This window comes from Ciconia boyciana, chromosome 3 (genome assembly GCF_034638445.1).
Source record: "Ciconia boyciana chromosome 3, ASM3463844v1, whole genome shotgun sequence".
NCBI classification, from domain to species: domain Eukaryota; kingdom Metazoa; phylum Chordata; class Aves; order Ciconiiformes; family Ciconiidae; genus Ciconia; species Ciconia boyciana.
Window position 1 is genome coordinate 63001050 of NC_132936.1, and position 20361 is coordinate 63021410.

General features: G+C 36.5%; 1 protein-coding gene across 1 annotated transcript in view; it reads left to right on the plus strand.

Moving 5' to 3' along the window:
* ENPP3 (ectonucleotide pyrophosphatase/phosphodiesterase 3) overlaps positions 1-20361 on the plus strand; it is a 45630-nt gene that overhangs the window by 18897 nt on the left and 6372 nt on the right. Inside the window, exons 11-23 of the mRNA XM_072855875.1 lie at positions 820-892; positions 2278-2386; positions 2543-2671; positions 4055-4086; positions 7008-7135; positions 8957-9023; positions 10668-10755; positions 11512-11681; positions 11792-11843; positions 12599-12753; positions 17872-18007; positions 18508-18585; positions 20041-20173. Coding sequence (XP_072711976.1) covers positions 820-892; positions 2278-2386; positions 2543-2671; positions 4055-4086; positions 7008-7135; positions 8957-9023; positions 10668-10755; positions 11512-11681; positions 11792-11843; positions 12599-12753; positions 17872-18007; positions 18508-18585; positions 20041-20173 — 1350 coding nt within the window. The remainder of the gene's footprint in view (positions 1-819; positions 893-2277; positions 2387-2542; positions 2672-4054; positions 4087-7007; positions 7136-8956; positions 9024-10667; positions 10756-11511; positions 11682-11791; positions 11844-12598; positions 12754-17871; positions 18008-18507; positions 18586-20040; positions 20174-20361) is intronic.

Below are 20361 nucleotides of genomic sequence, written 5' to 3' on the forward strand. Positions count from 1 at the left end.
CTTAGCAATTGAAATTTCTATTGGTGTTTGTGAAACGTGGAACCTTCCTCACCATCTCAAATGATAATTTGCTGAACTTAAGCCTGTTCTATAAGTATAGCTAATCATTTTCAGGATAAGATTGTAGATACAAAAGATGAAAAAGTGAACATATATCAAATGCGTTGTACTGTTGTATAACTTTTCTTTTATTGTTGTGTCTTTTTTCTTGGTGCATGGCCTAGAGGAAACATGGAACATTCAGTTTCTAGTCTTAGTCCATGGATGAAAGATTTTATATGAAAGATATTGCACAAGAAATGTTAAATATCTGAAAGTAATTGCAGGCAGTAATTCAGGATGAAAGGTAGATGTCAGTACTGATTGTGGTGCTCAACTTTGTGACACGTAAACAAGTGAAATCTTTTATATGATAATTTGTTAACAAATTCCTAATATATTTGCAGTTAGGAGATGCTCTCTAGAGCCTCACTGCTTAATCAGGAAGAGATCTTTTAGGTGGTAGTTCCACTTACATCTCAAAAAGGAACAGCTTGCTCTGCTCTCTGAGATCTTGAAGATTTTCAGAGTGATTTCTGGATACTAATTAAAGACACTGGATACTGTTTCTGAAATTGTAACTTCAAATAGTCCATATTGATTAATTACAAAACTCAGAGGAAGTTGAATGATTAAATTTGCTGTACGGATTTTATTAAGGTTTAAAGAAGTTAGTTATAATTCCGTTTTAAGTTTCTTTTTTTTAAAATGAAAGTGTTCTTTTGAAATGCTGTCTCCAAATTCTCGTAATATTCCATTCTTATTTATTTCTAACTGGAGGCCTGATTTCTACACTTTATATATTGAAGAACCAGATTCTTCTGGACATTCATTTGGACCAGTTAGTGGCGGTGTAAGTAGTTTTTGTGTTTTTCTTAGACTAAATCGCACTAAAAATGGTGCTGTAATATGAACTTAACTAACTTATAAACTTGGAAAGGATAGTAGATCAAAAATTACCCTGACTTTTATGAGTTTTCATTAAGAACTCTTGCTTGCGGTTGAGCCCATTGTTATGATTCCAGCACTGTGTGTGAATCAAAAGAGCTGTAAACCAAGCAGACTGGCAGAAAATCATTTCAGGTCATACTGTTGGAAATAATATTAATGGTTGTATTTAGACTGAACTTTAATTTTATTGCCAAGTGATATTTGGAAGCATGTGGCCTGGCAAATCCTCAGAACTGTCTTTTATTTATTCCTAACACTGTACTTCAATTTTTGTTAATTTGTAACCCAAAAATATTACATTTTTACTTGTATGCAGGCAAAAAGTTCAGTTTTTAAGGAGCTTAGGACTTGTCATATCAGCTCCTTCCTGGAATGGTCTTGTTTAATATATTTGAAAATGGTCTTCAGCAAAAGGCTTTGTTGTAGTGGACAAGGACAGAAAAAATGATCTTTGTAGGATAGTTTTAGGCTCCATAATTGGAAAGGGAACTCCATTTCTCTTTGTACATAAAGAGCTTAAAACCCCATTACTGTATGTGTAGTTGTATATGTGTATGTTGTCCATGCATGCAAGACATTCAAGAGAGTGCAGCAGAGTTAGGGGATCAAGAAGAGTGCAAGTGCTCAGACGTGGAGTCCTCAGACTCAGTCAGGTATCATCCTTACTGTAGGACTTAAAGGAGGACTGTAAGTCAGCTGCGCCAACTAGGGAAGAGCCATCCTCTGTGAGTGGCTGCAGGGTGGGTTGTGCTGGATTTCTGCCACATTACTTCAGTCGTGGTTGGTGGTTTTCTGTAGGAAGTTTAAAGGAACTGTATATATGAGAGAAGGGCACCATGCCTTCTTGGATGCTACACTGGTCTTATAGATAATATTTGTGTGTAAATATTTTTGAAATGCTGCTTATTGTTAATACAATGACATGTTCATACTACAACAAAAATTGTATTTAATGTTATAAATCTGATAATTTATGTAACTTTGGGAGTGAGGAACAAATTTGATCTGAATGTGTTAATTTTTTTCTTTCAATAAACATATTTTAAGCTCAATTTTTCTAAGGTTAAATTAAAATTAATTGCAAGTCTTTTAAAGTTGCATATTCTGCGGTAGAGTAGTGGAATTCTGCACATCTATACTCTAGAGATGGTGGAAAAAGAAAGGAAGCAGTATTAAGAACCTGAAAACTGACAGAAAAGCTCACTTTTTTCAGACTTTGATGATTACATTTAAGTGAGAACTTGAAATCAGAAAGAAAAATTCTAATGAAACTGGTTTATCTCACAGGTAATCAAAGCCTTACAGGTAGCAGATCAAGCACTGGGGATGCTAATGGATGGACTTAAACAAAGAAACCTGCACAAATGTGTAAACCTCATTGTTTTGGCTGATCATGGTAATGTTCTTTTTTCAGTCTAAATTTTACTGAGTCATTGTTTTCTTCCTCTGTGTAATATGTGTGCTTACTAGTTTTAATCTATTTTATAATACACTTTATTTTCCTTGCCATATATTGCATATAAAAAATAACTGTTTCTGTATTGTCCTTTAGGGATGGAGATGACCTACTGCAGACAGTTAGAATATATGACTAATTACTTCAAAAAGATTGATTTCTACATGTATGCTGGGCCTGCAGCTCGCATTCGAGCAAGAAATGTTCCAGAGGACTATTTTACTTGTAAGTGTGGACCAATCCTGGGACTGCACAATCAATAAAACAGGAAATAAATAAATAAATAAACAGGGGGAAATGGATAGTTGGGAGTAATCAGCAGACTGAGCAGCTTTCTGTCTCACTTAACCTGGCTTAAACATCCATGGAGGTTGTTGTTTGTTTGTTTGGGTTTTTTTTTTTCAAGAATGACCCCTTTAGATGAAATCAAAGGTTAGAAAAGCTTGTTGCAGACTCTGATGTGCATTTTCCTGGCATGTGGAAAGATGAAGTAAAGATAGTTTTATTGTTTTGAACTGGAACTTCAGGTCTTTCATAAGTGCATTGCTCTTCACAGATTTCTTGTGCAACATTGGCAGGGTCAATCTTTTCGACCTGTGTGTACAAAGTTACTGACAGCAGGATCTAAGCCTTGTGATACTAGCCCTTTACCTAGTATCACAAAAGAACACAAAATTGAAACCGTGTGAGCTGACTCTGACTCAGAGTTGATACCATGCTACCAGACTGAAAAAGAAAACATCCACAAACTTTCTGTATCAGGGAAAAGAATGGAGAGAGGTAAAACCATGGAAGTGCTCTATTCAGTGAGTTTATAGAATTCATAAAGTATTCAAAAAGGCATAATTCTTGCAGATCTCAAATAAGAGCTGGGATCCCATTGTACTTTTTATTTATCTTTTCTAATTGTATTTATCGTTGTAGGCACAATATTTATATAACATAAAGCAGACTTTCCTTGATTTAAGTAGAAGACAGTCTAAGTCAGACAGGAACAGAGTAATAAGCAGAGGAGAGAATAATGATGTTTTGTATGTGTCTTAATCTCAATATGATTGTTAACTCATTTTCTCTAATGGTCGTACTTTTTCTGAAGTCATTTTCCTTCTGTAAAGTGCTCATATTTGTTTTTTAGAAAGCTAATGTCAAAAGGTTAAAGTCACCCTTTGAAAATGTGGAAGGTTAAAGTACTAAGGCAGACTGGACTTTTCTCTGTGACTGCTGATGGAAGTGGAATACAAGACAAGTGCTCCAGGTCCAGTTCAATGTAAAAAAGGTTACACTTCAAACAGAAGTTAGGTGGGAGAAGAAAATTTGGTTCTGACGATGTGTCAGCTCTAGGTGTAGGCAGTCATCACCATGGTAGTTTTCTACAGTCTGCCTTGATGTATCCAAAGTGTTAAGTACTTCCACAGGCTACTACACTTACAGACAGCCACCCCTGGAAACGTAACGTTCCAACCCGTGGAAGGTTATGGTTACCATAATCTTCACAGGCTAATAAAGAAATTCAGTTTTACAGACAAAAAGCATATTGACATTTTTCTCATGAGGCTTTGGACCTTCAGCTGTTTGAATGTGTGTTAATTCATCTTTTCTTTTTAACAGTTGACTCGCAAGGAATTGTTAAAAACCTCACAGTGAGTAAATATTTTCATTATTTTTCCTCATAGTTCCTATTAATAGGAATCTGATCAAAAGGCACAGTTTGTGAAAAACTGAGACTGCAGTGCCAGTTTAAATAGTGTACTGACTCCAGCGTACCATAGGAAGCAGTTCTGGAAGTTGTTCAAAGATGGTGCACAAAGGTTTGCAATGGGGGATCTCTGTTCAGAGCAAAAGAGTTTTCTGTACTTCACTTTGAAAGAGAAGAAGTGGCTGACTTCACATGGAGAAAGTAGAGTATATCTTCATTACAGAAGAGAATACAACACTGAGATGCTTTAGATAATAGGCATCTGTTAGCTCTGGACCACAAGTGCACTCAGGCTCGGTTAAAGCAACTTTTCCACACAACAACTAATGACATTGTAGAGCACATTGCCACAGGGTGTTGTAGAGGCTAGAAATATAAATAGGAAGGGGGGATTTTAGACAAATTAATGGAGGATAGGCCTGTAAGGGCTATTAAACATGATCCACAAGTAACCTCTGACTTAAGAAATCCCTGAAGCCTAGAGGAAACTGAGCAGGTACAAGAAAGAAGGTTCATTCAGTACTTGACTTGTTCTTACACACTTTCTCTAAGTATCTGATTCTAGAAATTCTGGAGATCTGATTTGAAACAGAGTACTAGGCAAGATGGACCTTTGGCATGAGGCAGTATGGCCCTTTTAGGATCTTTTATGACATATCACTTAAGTACTTGCAGTGCTTTTAGGTATGCTGCACTACCACTGGGCCCCATGCTGATAGTTCTGCTTGGATCTCTGCCGTACTGTGTGGATGTAGCACTTCAGGGCAGGTCCAAGCTTGTCTGTGTCTCCCATGTAGACCATTGCCTCTTGTGGGTACACTCTGTGACAGCTGAGCTCTGAAGGGTGCAAACAAAGGAGTGCAGAACAGAGTGCAAAATAAAGGAAGACCAAGTCTATTTCTATTACTGAAAAGTGATAAGATGTGACAGTGCATGGTTTTCCTTATACTTTCTTAGATAATTCGCTGCCTTTTTTTTTTTAGTGTTCAAGATATACATTAATACATGTGAGATGAATGTGGTGGACAAACTAAAGTGCTTGTAGGAAAGTTGTCTTTCTGCATTTCTTTGCATTTATAATTTACAGTGAGTTAAACATTTAAACTGCTTGCTCTATATGTATTGCCATAATTTTCCCTTCTTTCCTTCATTGTCAGTTTGTTTTCTATTCTGTGACTAGTCCTAGTCCAAGCAGTAGACTGATGTTCTGATACTTTTAGAATAAATGCTCTCAGCCTGGAAAAATTCTGGGCTCTCAGCTGAGTATATTTCTGATACATCACCACTAGAGGTCTTCCTTTAACCTGTTGAACAACTCAGTTGTGCAATATTACATGTAGCTTTTGCCTGCCACTAAAGACCAAAGGGCACTGAAGGTTCCTGTTTAATTTTTTCTTGATTCTGAATACCTAAGAACATGTCCTTTATTCCCCAGCATCCAAAGCAGATGAGGGAGTAATATATCAATGGTTGGGAAGAGCAGAAGGAGCTTTTTCAGTGTTACATCCCCTACCCCATTGTATGATGTGGAGCATGCCATATCGAAGAGCGTTAATGTGAGGAGAATAGCACAATTTGCATGTTCTCAACCCCAGCTGAAACTGCAACTGCTAATAGTTACAGAGATGTGACATCTCTGCTGTACAGGAATAGCCTGGTATCAGGACACTTCCTCTTTCCTCTTCTATTCATAAATAGTTAGAGTTTGTGTATTTTGTCCCTTTCAAGTTCTTAGAATGAGGGTTTTAGGCAGAGAAGGGAGTTGTGTGTTGTATATTAATTGCTAATCAATGGACGAAATATGTTGATTTCCTCTATTTTTCCCTTTAATTAGACTATCCTTTGTAGAATTACCTCCTCTCCTGGGCTAGTAAACCCACTGAATCCTTATTTTTCATATTACTCCATTCCACTATGTTTCTTTGATGACTATCCAGGCACACTCACTCTCATTTCACATGTTAATGTCATTCTGTGCAGAGTATACAATTCTAGTACTTAAAGGTGAAGATGTCAGATTAGACTCCAAGGATGCTATGGTTTGTACTGCCTGTGTGGTAAAACAGGTCCACTTCTCTGGCTTACCCAGCTTCCTAGCAGCTCTTCCCTCAGCATTTTAGATGTTCTGTATTGTTCCAGTGCTGGATTCCTGATCAGGAGCAACACTTCTGAAACATTGCCGTGATGCTTGCAGCCAGCTGCAATGGCTCCTGATGGCCATATGTAGTTAAATCTTTGCAGTATGTCATATGGCTGTCATTAGGCTCTCAATGCCAAACCCATTCATGGCATGCCTGCTAACACAACAGTTATATTAACACATGAAATGTGGATGTAAAAGCTAAGGCCTTCAGCTAACAGCTGGGCACTGGACATATACATGGCATGAGAGTACCTGTTCAGTCTTGCAACTAAAACCCTAGACTGTACTTCATTTTCTTCGTGTATACTTGGTTTTCTTTGTTTTTTATTGAATGGTAAAGTTGGCAGAAGTAAACAGCCAGGGAACTTTCTCTTGTAGAGTGTAATCTTACATACTAGATGCGAGTGGCATTAGTATGGACATACAGACTAAACATTACTACTAAATGTCTTTCAGCCTTAGGAGTACTTTTACCACAGTATTTGTGAACTTGCTGTACATATTATAGCAGTATATTTTCAAACAGTTCCAAAAAAAGCCTCTTTTCCTTCCATTGCTTCTTGGGCCAAAAATGAGATCTGCAGGTTATCCGAGAAGCTATCTGTGAATAATGTGCTTTGTGCTTACATTCCTGTCACTAAGATGCTTGTGATAATTTTGAATGATGGGTTTATTTTTGATACTGAGCAAAATTCATGACTGGGCTCTTTCCTCTTGCACAGTGCAAAAGATCCCCTCAGCACTTCAAGCCTTATCTGACGCCTGACTTGCCAAAACGATTCCACTATGCTAACAACATTCGTATTGATAAAGTTCATCTTTTGGTGGATCGACAGTGGCTGGCTGTGAGGTAACATAATTTTTGTGACTTTATCTTATCTTTTTCATCCTTTGAATTTCCTTCACAGATGCCTCATTTCCTGTTTTGCTTTAGACTTGTTATGTTTCCATGTTTGTGTAAAAAGGAAACACAAAGGAAACACTTATATATAAAGCCGAGAATGCATTATTAGTACAATTCAAATCTTAACAGTCTAATAAAAGAATCATCATTACTCCAGATCAAATTTTTACAGAAAAAAGGGAAGAAAAAATAAAATAAATAAAGGACTACTACTACACTGAAAAAGTCTCAAAAATAATGCATTAAAATGGTTATACAAAGCCTTCCTAGTATCTAGCCCTTTTCCTGGTGTTACAGTCACCCCTCCACTGCCCTTCTGGATCCTAAGGTTGATGGCTTCAGTCTGGTGCCTGTGTGGATATGGCCAGGAATCAGCATTACGAGTCCGTCACCAGGAGGAATATGATGTCGATGTTTCTTCTTCCTCACTCTGTGATCCGAATGGGGTCCTTCCTGTGTGTATGCTAACACTACAGTTTGCTCATTCTTCACTGGCCTGCAAGTTAACATTACATCTCTGTTCACTAGATATGGTGCATTCTGCATGAGTTAGATATTTGTTCTTTATTCTCTTTCTTACCTCTAAGTCTGGTTTTGTTCAGTTCCAGATCTGCATTTCTTTAATTCACCATTGGTGAGTTGTTTCTAGCCTTGGGATCTCCATTCTACACAGAATAACTAATTGTTACTGCTATCTATATAAAAACTATGTCTTTGCCATGCAAAGATAAGCTGATAAGATAAAAAATTAGACATAACTACCTTGTCATTACAAAAAAATGCTGTAAGAGCTAAACAATAAGAAAATAGCTCTGAGCAAGTCAAGAGTGGTTCAGAAAGCCTTAGTCTTGAGGCTTTGAAAACTCATTACAAAGCCCAGGTTGTTAGTAGCAATACTGTATTTACTGAGCTACAGTGTTGCAGTAGGAGAAGTATGAGCCAACTTGGAATTTCAAGACTATTCAAATAGTAGAAAATGCCTGATCAGTATGTGACTTGTTTGTTTTGCTGCAACCAAATAATTGTGCTGGACATATAAAAAGAAATGCCCACTAAAAATCTCATATTCACCCTTTTTTTAACTGTGCTCAAATGTTCTTGTGCCTCTGAAAAGAGGATATATGTGCTTAACAACTGTGCATTGAATCAATATGGGATGACTATGTCTTTATCTTTCCATGTATCTCAGCAACGGGTAAATTAAAACAAGTGTTAGTCATTGTAAGTCAGACTATTCTGACATGTTATTAATTCCATAACCCACACAAACACATCCACATCTCTCATTTACCCTTTAGCATCCATGATGAAAATGCACTCTCTTGTAAGGCAAAATCCTTTGCAGTCTTATTTATATTGCTCCACAGAGGCTAACAGCAGAGTTCTCCCATTATAAGTTTTTTATTAAAATGCAGATACCACAGAATATAACTGCAGAATTCTTCCTAAGCAGGTTACACTTGTTCTGAAACTTGTAGCTAGGTGAAGGCCTCAGTTCAAAAACATTTTTTCAATTTATTTTGAAAGCATTGATTCACTGTACACTCAGTAGCTACCTAGGGCAATTTATTTCTGTCCATAGCAATCTCTGTTACAGGAGAAAGAGATCTTCATAAAAGTGAACACTGGATGAGCAAAAAGTACTACAATATTATGCCAGAGGCAGTTCTTAAGACATGATCCAGAGTCCAGTGATTCAGGATGACTGTTATTAACTGGTTCTATTTGTGCCGTTTTTATTTACACTATATGATGGTTTCTCCTTAGGGATGCAAGTTACACATATTGTGATAAGGGTAACCATGGCTATAACAACAAATTTAAAAGTATGGAGGTAAGATGATTTCTATTCAAGTCTTGCACCTTCTTATACAGAAAATCACGATGTGCTAGGTGAACCACCAGAATATAGAATATATGATAGTTTTTACAGTGTGCTTTTTCTTCCGTGTCACCCAGACATGTAAAATGTGAACACATACGGGGGCCACATACTCGTATTGCCTTTCATCAATGTGTATGAGGCCTGCTTCCTTGGGATTCTGTAGTAAAACTTGTCTGGGCTCACCCTAACTCCATGGAGCCAGATAGACTACAGTAAACCAAGCATACCATGTTTAGCTATGGGACACCGAATTCTTTCATTCTTTCATTCTTCTACTGAACCAATGACTGAAAAATCTTCATAGGCTCTGGGAGTTCAGTTGAGTATCTGAAAGCCTGTGTGCTCAAGTAAACTAAATCTCATTGTCTCTGCTTATCTCACAAGACTTAATTATATCATCAGAGCAAAAAAAGTCATTGGTATAACCTGTATGTTAGTATAGCCTGTATTAGAGTTTCATCTCATTTTCACTTCTGGTTACAGTAAAAATATTTTGAGGTCTTGACCTTTTGGTTTTTCATGTACTTTCTGTGATGTGAACCTTTAAGTAAGGTCAAGTATGCCACTAGTAGTCCCATTTTCTGTGCCTAAGAATCAGATTCTTCCAGATCTTCACAACTATATTAAAATAGTATGTCAATATACTGATCAGAATGGTGCTGAATGTATGGAAAGAGAAGGTAAATTCTGGTTAACATGGAAATCTTAATTATAGATAACCTTATGCTGGTGGCACAATGACTGAGGAAATTTTTTTTCTTTATAAAGGAGCAAAATGTCTTAATGTTGTCTTTTAAAAATACATTAAAAATTCCTCTATTAAGGGAACATAAGAATGTTATTTTAGAACAGATCATTGTCCTGTTTAGTCATGTTTCCTGTATCTTATGGTAGGCAGCTCAGGAGGCTTATAAAGTAGTAGAAACTAATGTGAGACTGTAAGTAGTATCAGCATTCTGCTACAATGCTTGCAGACCCCAGCAAGGTCCGCCGGGCACTACATTGTACCGTTGATGGTACTGATACAGGTCTCTGCTGAGCTTGGGATGGGTCTCCCCAGTTCCCTGCTCCTTGCTTTAGGCATGGCTATAGGCTCTTAAGTGACCCAAAGACTTTTGAGAATGCAACATGTATTAAAACAAAAAAACAAACAAAAAACCCCCAACCCCCCCAATGCTTATATTTCTGGCTCAATATTAGCCTTTAGGTAGGAACTGTGAGTGTCGTAACTCTGCATTTGTTGAAATGGCATTGTTACTGGCTGTTGCAATGAAAACAAAAAGGTTTGAATTTGAAACATAGCAAACAATAATTTTTGTAAGTATACATCAAAATATTAAAGAACAACCCCGCCGCCCATTCATTATATAGTTTAAAGTATCCCGAGAAATGAATATATGTTTTGCATTTTTCTTCAAATTATATGCAATGGGCAAAATTTGCTGCCTTTACCAGAACAATCCTGTATTTTAACTTTTATGACTGTGAAAAGACTATATTTTGTTCCAGTGTCCCTGTTTCAGTAAAATGCAACCAAATTGTTTTTGAATTTGGATCCCTTTAGGTAACAACTTTTGGTTTATTACAATCTAGGCTATATTCTTAGCATATGGCCCAAGCTTTAAAGAGAAAACAGAAGTGGATGCTTTTGAAAACATCGAGGTTTACAACCTTATGTGTGGTGAGTAGAAACAATCCAGTACTTTAGATGATAAACCAACAGTGTTTTGAAATACCAGTGTAGTAAGATCTAAAAGAAGAGTAACTAAAAATTCAGTGAATTCATTCAGAAGCTAGGTTTTTCACACAAAACACTGAAGCCGTGCTCTTTTGCCTTCTGTACAGTGCTAAAAATTAACTGCCAGCAATTGTTCTGCTTTGAAGGTTGTTTCTGATTGCAGAAGGAGTCCACTAAAGAATCACGGTGAAGCTCTCCTGCCACATGGGTTTGCTGTTGAAATGGTGCCTGTGGAATAATTTTGGGATAAGAATCTTGTAGAGAGTTACCAGTCTTGCTCATAACTTAAGATGGACCATTGCAGTCCTGGCCATGAGCAACTAGGAAGCATGTGCCTCAGAAAATATGGATTAAGGCATCACACAAAAATACAATAGGCTCGTACACTTCACAGTGTGATGCATTAAATAATCTACTTATGAATGTTATGGCAATGTATAAAGCTGTATCAACAGTACTCAAATACATAATTACTAAATCTTGATGCAGTGGAAGATAGCGATGAACCTCCATACCTAGACAATTGCAAGTTGATGGTGGGAGTTACCATAACAGTTTAGATAACTGAATAAGCTATTTCTTCTATATTTGGAATGAATGGGAAATGCATAGAATTGGAAAGATAATGAGTTTTTAAAGTGCCATTTTAGTCTTAAAATAGCTTTAAAATATGTTTACAAATTTCAAATATTTCAACAGATTTGCTGCATATTACACCAGCACCGAACAACGGAACACATGGCAGCTTGAATCACCTCTTAAAAAAACCTTTTTACAGTCCTTCACATGCAAAAGAAGACTCATCTCCTTCTTCATGTCCAGTTTCCCGTCTGACTCCCATAGATGAACTGGGATGTACATGCATGCATGTAAGCAGGGGCTTCTGGGATCTTTTAATCATCTTTGTCAAGTGTGTTCTCTTTTCTTTGGTTTTTCTAAACTATGGATTCATTCTGAACGATTCTCTTGTATTTTACAGATATCAAATGTTACAGTACTAAATGAGAGGTTAAATCTCACCACAGAAGAAAGTAAGTAGCAAGAAATGAAAAGGACAGCAATATTTTTAAATCTATGCCTAGTTTAGATTTTACATTATTGGTTTCAGTGGGAATTTTTGCAATGTTAATTACAATTGAAAGTGAAGAAGGAAAGCCAAGTCAGAAGCATAACTTTTTTTTCTTTTTTCTTTGCATTTCTTTAAAAAATGCTAATTGGTACTGTTATAGCAACATTTATTCATAGGAACCAGATCTGAATCCCATTAAAATCTTGGAAAAAACCATACAGGTTTCAGTGGTCTTTGCAGAAAGCCTGAGAAATTCCAGGCTATATGCCATAACTCTTGTTCCCCATCTTGTAGCCATAATTTTGCCTTTCTCTGATCAAAAATTCCCATAGATATTTCTGTGTGCTTTTTTATGGGGTTTCTGGAAATTTTAGGAAGCATCGTAATGCTTCCTAGCCAAATAAGATGTAAATTTCACTCCACTGGCAAGACAAGTTCAAAAGATTTATATTGGTATGAAATTGCAAAGAAATGAGAATTTGCAAGTCTGATATATTACATTGACTTCTGTATGTTAAACATAACATGAAAACTATTTTCTACATTTTTTATTCCACTCAGAAGCTAAGAGGTTAAAGAAACACATGCCCATGTTTATTGTTGGTTTTATTTGTATTTACTAATGTTTTAATTTACATTTTTCTCTGCTCTTTTAAACCTTTGTGCCATCCAAAATGTTACAGAAGAATGAGTCAATAATTATTGCTTAATTTCTAGTAAAGAAGGCAAACTCATATCATTTGCCATACGGGAGACCCAAAGTTCTTCAGAATAAAAAAGTCTACTGCCTCCTTTCACAACATCAGTATGTGAGTGGATACAGCTATGATATCTGGATGCCACTGTGGACTGCATACACTGTGAATAAGCCTGTAAGTTATCAAATATCTGTACTATTCTTAAATATGTAATGTAACGGATTGAAAATGTGGTTCATTCATCAGGAATCCTGGTTGTTAAGGACTGGTGGGTATCATGTGACTAAGGTCCTTATGTCTGAAAAAGAAAAAGTGTCTTTGATATCTTTTAAGTTTCAACTATCTTAAAATTTTGTTTAAAAAAGTGGGAATGGCCATCTGGTAAGGACACAAAAGATACAGAAGAATATTGCTGCTGGTAAGCTGGTTCCATTTAAGCCTGTTCTGTAAAAGGGATAAGCTGTCAAGACAGTGCTCCAACTTGCCTGTCAATTCCTGAGGAAAAGCAGGTTATGATTTCCAAAATCAGAAGCTTTTAAGCTTTCCTATGAATATTATGATCTTTTTCCTATTAACAAACCTTTGTACAACTCTGCTAGACAGTTTGTACCAATTCATATTTCTGTATTTCCTGTTTATTTGCTCTCTATTACATTATATAATTTCTGAAAAGTGAAATTATAGCTGAATGAACCTCTGAGAGTTCAAGAGTATGTGGCTCTGGGATAAATTGTTTGAGTCTTCAGGGTCAGTAAACTAGTGGACATTAATGGGCTTAATTACCCCTGTAATTTGACCCTTTTTCTAAGTTGCCCTGAGGAAATAACTTTTACACTGATTTTGCTGTCTGAAGAGAACTGTTATTGATGTCTGCCTGATTTCTTATTTTATCAGTACAAATATGGGGAAATTATTTTAATCAAATATATGCTGCTAGAATGTTAGCATTTCAGAAAGTTTTACTCTATACTTTCTACTGATTTTTCACAATCTGGGTGAAGGATCACAAAACCAATCCTAAGAAGGCTTAAAGTCTAGTGAAGCAAATGTCCATTTCAACAAAGATTATTTTGACTTCATCATACTTGAAGATCTGCTCTTATAGCTTACTATGAAAGTGCATTACCCTAATGAAAATCAGTTAATTGTGGGCAGGTTTTTTCTGATTTTGCTTTGAAAAGATTAAAAAGTCCCACAAGAGCTGGGGTCTTTTTAACATTTCAACACCAGCAGCAAAAAGCTCAAAAAATCCCAAATAACTTTTCAGACATTTTCCTTTGTTGAAAACCAAATTCTCAGTTGGAAAAGAAGTGTGTAAAGAAAGTTCTTGCCCAATATAACGTCTAAATCAACAGAAATACATATTTGTGGGAGTTCCTTACAGTGGTTTATGCCACATTGTGGGAAGCAGCAAATGATTAAGACTGAAGTATTGGAGGGTATAGTTCACAGCAGACTCTAATACAATGATGTATGTTTTCTATAGAAGGAATAGGAAAGAATAAATTTCCTCTGTAATACTCTCAGAGACACAACGGTGAAAGGTTATAAGTGTAAGAGCTCACTCACTGACTTAACCTTACACAGTAAGCTGACATCATGGTTTTTTATTACAACATGTACTAATCAAGAGAAAAAAGCTTTATAAATTATAACAGCAGTGGAAGGACAGAGGGATAGAGCTAATGCCTTTGACTGTAAGCTTTGGCTACAATACTTGGGAATGACAGAAAATTGTAATTTCTACATAATTTTTATTGGTTATTTATGTGGTGGATAAAGCCTGTGCAGTGATTTACACAATTTGTAAGATGAGGCATTTCTTGACATTAGGTAGCTATAAAGAAGGGCTTAAACAGTAAAAAGATGATGCAGGCTGGAGTTTTGCTGGTTTTGTGTGATTTGGAAGTTTTAAAACTGGGCTGGCTGAGCAAGCCTGCACAGTATTAATGCACCTGCATGTGATATCAGAATCAGGGATACTATGAATAATATATAGTTATAGACCTTAAATAAATGATGTCAGATAGAGTTTTGGTTACTTAGTATTCTCAGTCAAAGGAAAATTTAAGATTGAAGGACATTTATTTTCTTGAGGTTTTATACTCATCTGCCAGGGAGGAAGGCAGATTTTCTTACAAAAAGGTAGTCCCTCCACCTGCCGGCAGACACCTGTGGAATTTAAATAGTTTTGCTATGTAGAATCACTGAAGTTTACTATAAGAATATATTAAAATGTATAACAACCTAATCTATCCTGCAGTGGGATGAAACCAGCAATGAGACTTGTATAAGTCACTGGGATTGTTGGAACTAAAGCTCAGTGTGCTGGGGATTATGGGAGTTTTGTTTTTCTACTGAAAAAAGATTCCTGAAGGTGGCTGAAATTGACATGACAGACCACAGCAGATGCTTAGAGTCTGTCACGTAATGCAAGTAACTCATGCTTCTCGACATTAATTACTAGCTAGTCAAAAGACAATAACCTGCATCGGAAAAGGTGCATGATGTGATAGGCAAAGCCATTTTTTAGTTGTAACTGTTTTCTTCAGAAGATATTATGGTTCTTTGACCTGAAAAACAAGGAGCCAAAAGGCTAAAGCTGTTGAATTGGTGATGAATGTTTTTTTCTGATTCTGAAGTTTTGAGGTGGTGTCTATCACTGTCAAGATCTCATTTCTTCATAAATGAGCACTTTCAACAGCTTCTTTGAGAATCATTCTATTCTTATTCACAGACGAACTGTTTAAAAATAGCTTATTCCTCTATTTTAAGGAAAAGAAATGAAGAGAGGTTGTAGCAGAGGGAGTGTATCAGTTTACAGACCATTAGCAATGCAGCTTGCAATCTGGAGTTGCATTAACTGTTGACCTCACTGTACTAAAAGGTGGCACAGACATAGCCATTCTCATCTCTCAACAGCTTTTGATATTGTTTACTTACTGACTTGTAGATCCTTGAAAAAACAAGCTGAAATATTCTTGAGTGGTTGTTTTTTTGGTATTTTGGAAGTTCGTAGGTTCATTATGAATTCTCATTTCTTCAGTTGGAGAATTTTCTCCTGTGATGTCAAGTGGAAATAGCCATGAGCAGCCTTCATCTCTTAAATGTATGGGAGTGTTTGTGAAAATACAGGTTGTATGTTGTATTACATATGTAACAGACAGACAGCTCTAAATACTGACCTCCTGCCTTGGCACTTGGATTAGAGATCATAGCTAATATAGTTAGGTTCAAAAAATGTGAAATAATGAGAAGACAGTTGAGTGGTGTCCTCATCACTTCAAGCTGGAGAAAATGTGAATACTGCTAATAACCCAGATTCATGATATAGGTCAAAGGTAGAATCCCTGCTATATTTGGAGAACATTAGGTGTGACCACTGTATTTAGTGAGAAGAATGAAGTTCTCTTCAGGACAGTCCTTGGTATTTTTAGTCAGACCTTTGTTACTTTGATTCACGTTTCCCTCTAGAGACCATACAGATGTTGAAGCCATTGTTGAATATAACAGCTCAATTATTAAGTTTAAAATATTGGTTTCTTCAGTGACCCTGATCCATTAACCCTACCTTATTTATTTGGACACCAGAAAGGACAAATTGCTCAAATGAATTGCATGTCAGTTTTGTATTGGGACTTATGTTTGCTTGACAATGACAGCTTATCTGCTCAGGTGGCAAAGGCATTCTCTTGTCTTTTTTATTTCATTCCATGTGGTATATATATTTTCCATTAATATACAACCTGACCATAATATGGGCATCTACAGGAATTCTCATAAAAGAAAGTAAAGAATAAAGGAGTACAAAGATGCACAAGAAGAACATTCCAGTTCTTTATTTCTGCTCAGTTTTAACTGATCAAAATAAGAAATTGTCATGGTTTAACCCTAGCCAGCAACTAAGCCCCACACAGCCGCTCGCTCACTCCTCCCTGGTGGGATGGGGGAGAGAATTGGAAGAGTAAAAGTGAGAAAACTCGTGGGTTGAGATAAAGACAGTTTAATAGGGAAAGCAAAAGCCACACACAGAAGCAAAGCAAACCAAGGAATTCATTCACTCCTTCCCATGGGCAGGCAGGTGTCCAGCCATCTCCAGGACAGCAGGGCTCCATCACGCATAACAGTGACTTGGGAAGACAAACGCCATCACTCCAAATGTCCCCCCCTTCCTTCTTCTTCCCCCCGCTTTATATGCTGAGCACAACATCATATGGTATGGAATAGCCCTTTGGCCAGTTGGGGTCAGCTGTCCCAGCTGTGTCCCCTCCCAACTTCTTGTGCACCCCCCAGCCTACTCACTGGTGGGGTGGGGTGAGAAGCAGAAAAGAGCTTGACTCTGTGTAAGCACTGCTCAGCAGTAACGAAAACATCCCTGTATTAGCAACACTGTTTTCAGTAGAAATCCAAAACATAGCCTCATACTAGCTTCTATGAAAAAAATTAACTCTATCCCAGCCAAAACCAGTACAACAATGTACTGAAAATCAATTTAGATTTTTAACTACTGTTTATAAAGTTATAAAGGAAATAAATATGTTCCATTCTTACCAAAATGAAAATAAATTACATGTAAATGAGTATGAAAAAGAAAATGCAGTTAAACACAGAAAAGCATATTCAGATGTTTTAGTTAATGCTATCATAGAATTACAATAAAGGTTATAGGTTATAAAAGGTTATAAGATGTTATAAAAGGTTATAAGCTTTTGGTTATAGAAAAAAAAAGTAAAGGCTATAGAAACAGTTATAGTCATCAGAATCACTTTGGGCCAGATCTTAGCTAGTGTGTATGTTAACATGTCTCAGTTGAAGTTAATGAAGTTAGCCAGTAAAATGTACTGAATTTACTAAGAATTTATTTAGTTTTAACTCTTCAGCAACACAGACTCTTATTATGGAGATGGCATCCTCGGATGCTAAGATGAGGTGATAGTGTCATCTTTATATACTAGCTGCTTTCCAGGAGGATGTGACATCAAGTTTGTGTTTCCAGAAATATGTAAAAGGGATGAATGAGCCAAACTTGTCATCTGTTTTTGCCTAAGGTATAACCTTATTTTGCTACTACAATTTTACATGCTGCATAAGGATTTCCCTGAATTACCTAAAAACAGAAGTAGAGGAAAAACACTAGGCAGAAAACATCAGTGTCCATTACTTGCATTGACCTGATTCACTATGAAAATAGGAGAAGATTCAATGAAGTCCGTTCTAGAAAGTTAAAACCATACAAAGCATTGGGTTAGCCACAGCCGTGGGTGTAATACTTTTTTTTTTCCCTTTTCACAGGAAAACACATCTCCTCTTCCTCCCACTGTTTCAGACTGTCTGCGGGCTGATGTTAGAATCCCTGTTGCTCGGAGCCAAAATTGTTCTAACTACCCAGAAGGGCTGGCCTTCACCCGCAGTTTCCTCTATCCTCCCAGTGAGCATGGTTCTTTTTATAGCTAGAGCTTAGAAAGTCTTAATCAGCTGGATGTGGGTTTATGTTTAAACATATACCCAAATACCAAAACAAACTTTTTCGGATCAGCAAGTTGGGCAGAAAAAGGTTTCCAGTGTTTGTAGGCTGACCAAAAGCAGGACTTGTATCTAAATATTTTCAGTTTAGAACACTTAAGTTTTTCCTTAAAAAATGGAACAACTTGACTGTAATGAAAACTGGTTGGAAATATGTAAAGGGTTGGAGTGAAGGGCTGTTCCTCATCCTCTGTATGAATATTCATTTCCTATTGTCAAATTTGATAATTAGTTCATTGAACAGATTGTACAAATAAATTGAAGACATGTTTGCAGTAGGATCATACACTCATGCTCAAATGTAAAATGTAATTGAATTACATCTACCTGCAATTTATAGTGACTATGGATCAAATTCATCTTTGTATAGTATTTCATTAGTTTATACTTTGTTCTTTTATATAGATTTCAATTCATCTGCTCTTGAACAGTACGATGCCTTACTCACCAGCAATATTGTTCCCATGTATAGAGCTTTCAGAGGTAGGTGGCAAGGTTTTGATTACTTTTGATTAATTTTCTGTAATTATGATTCTGGATTTGATAAAGCTATGACAAGGACTTAGAAACATTAATGTATGGCCTGCAGTATATCCAGACCTTGTGCAAATATATTTAAAACTTTTTAAAAGTAGATGTGTGAAATTTTAAAATGCACTTACGTAAGTTAAATTTTTTTCTGTTTATAGTCTTATCTGACCTCTGCTTAGGTGTACCTGTTCACTTTTGAATTTTCTCTTCATCTCCTGTGTGCTGTCCTAACATGAAATGCTAACTATGAAACTCTCATGAAAATATCCCCTTGGGGAAATGCTTAAGGTGAATGAAAATGGCACTTTTTCTTTCCTTTTGCAAGGTCTCAAGGGAAGATGGGACAAAGTTTGTAAACAGTGTCCTGATACGGTGCCTGTTTCATCAAGCTGAAATTCAAACCAGACAACATTAATCTTGGAATATTTACTTCAGGCAGATTTTTCTATTATACAAGTGCAGTAAGCTACATTAACTCTTTCCATCCAGCCTGACTTACATTTGTTCGTAATCACTGATAAGAAATTTTCTACAATTGCATATCATCCTGTTTTACTCTTAGGCCTAGGCTCATTTTCTTAGACAAAGGATAGAAAGAGGAATTGCGTAAGGAAAAAGCTGGAGGAAAAGCAATTATGTGACTACCTTTCTAATGCATTCAGACCTCATTTATTCATTCACTCATGTCACATAAAAACCAGAGATCCAGAAAACCTAAGTGGCTTTAATCTTCCAAGTAAATCAAAGACATTATGAAAAATCCAATTTTCCAAGGAAAACTCTACAAGAGATTTAAGCTTACAAGAAGTTACTCTAGACCATAAGCAAGAGGTAAATCAAGAGGGGATGCCCTCAACCCCCCAAACCCATCGGGCTTTTTTGCCATGATAGCTGCAAATATTCAAATAGTCTCACTAGCTTATATCCTACAAATTGTATTTTCTCAAATAACATCTGTGAAACAAGCCAGATTGCCTAGTGATATTTGACACGAGTTCAGTAGAGTTAGACTAACTCTCAGGTGGTAAATATTCCTCTCACAAAGCCATTATCTCAGTTCCTACTGATTGGCACAGTTGCAGGTGCTAGCAGATAAGCCAGAAATGAATGACCTCTCAGCTCTAGAACTGTAGCTTCAGCTTCAGATCGAATGCTTTATCTCCAGTAGTGCAATGGACCTTGCAGAGCTGTAATGACATTTACTGCGCCCTTTTCAATGGTGTGTTAGAGTATGTCCCTTCTGATGAAATCCAAATTTTGTGAAACAAAGAGTTGATTTTACAGGCAGTTTAGTTTGGAACTTTTTGTTATTCATCTATAGGGACAAAGGAAATATGTTATTTTTCTTTAGTGGTGAAATAACTTCAAATTTATGTTAAATATGCTTATATTTTCTTTTAATGACAGACATATGGGACTATTTCCATAATGTGCTTCTTCATGAGTATGCTAGAGAAAGGAATGGAGTAAATGTTATCAGTGGACCAGTGTTTGATTACAATTATGATGGCCATTTTGATACTCTTGATGAAATTAAGCAGTAAGTACATGGAAAAGCCGGAAGTCAAACTCCAGATTATTTCCCACTGTATTTCCACACAAACAAACTTCTATTCAAAAAGAACAAGAAACAAGTATCACGGAGAATGGAGTATTCCCTTTGTAACAGTACATCCACTGTTACTCATACAACAGCAAATACTCTTGCAAACAGATACAGTACTGTAG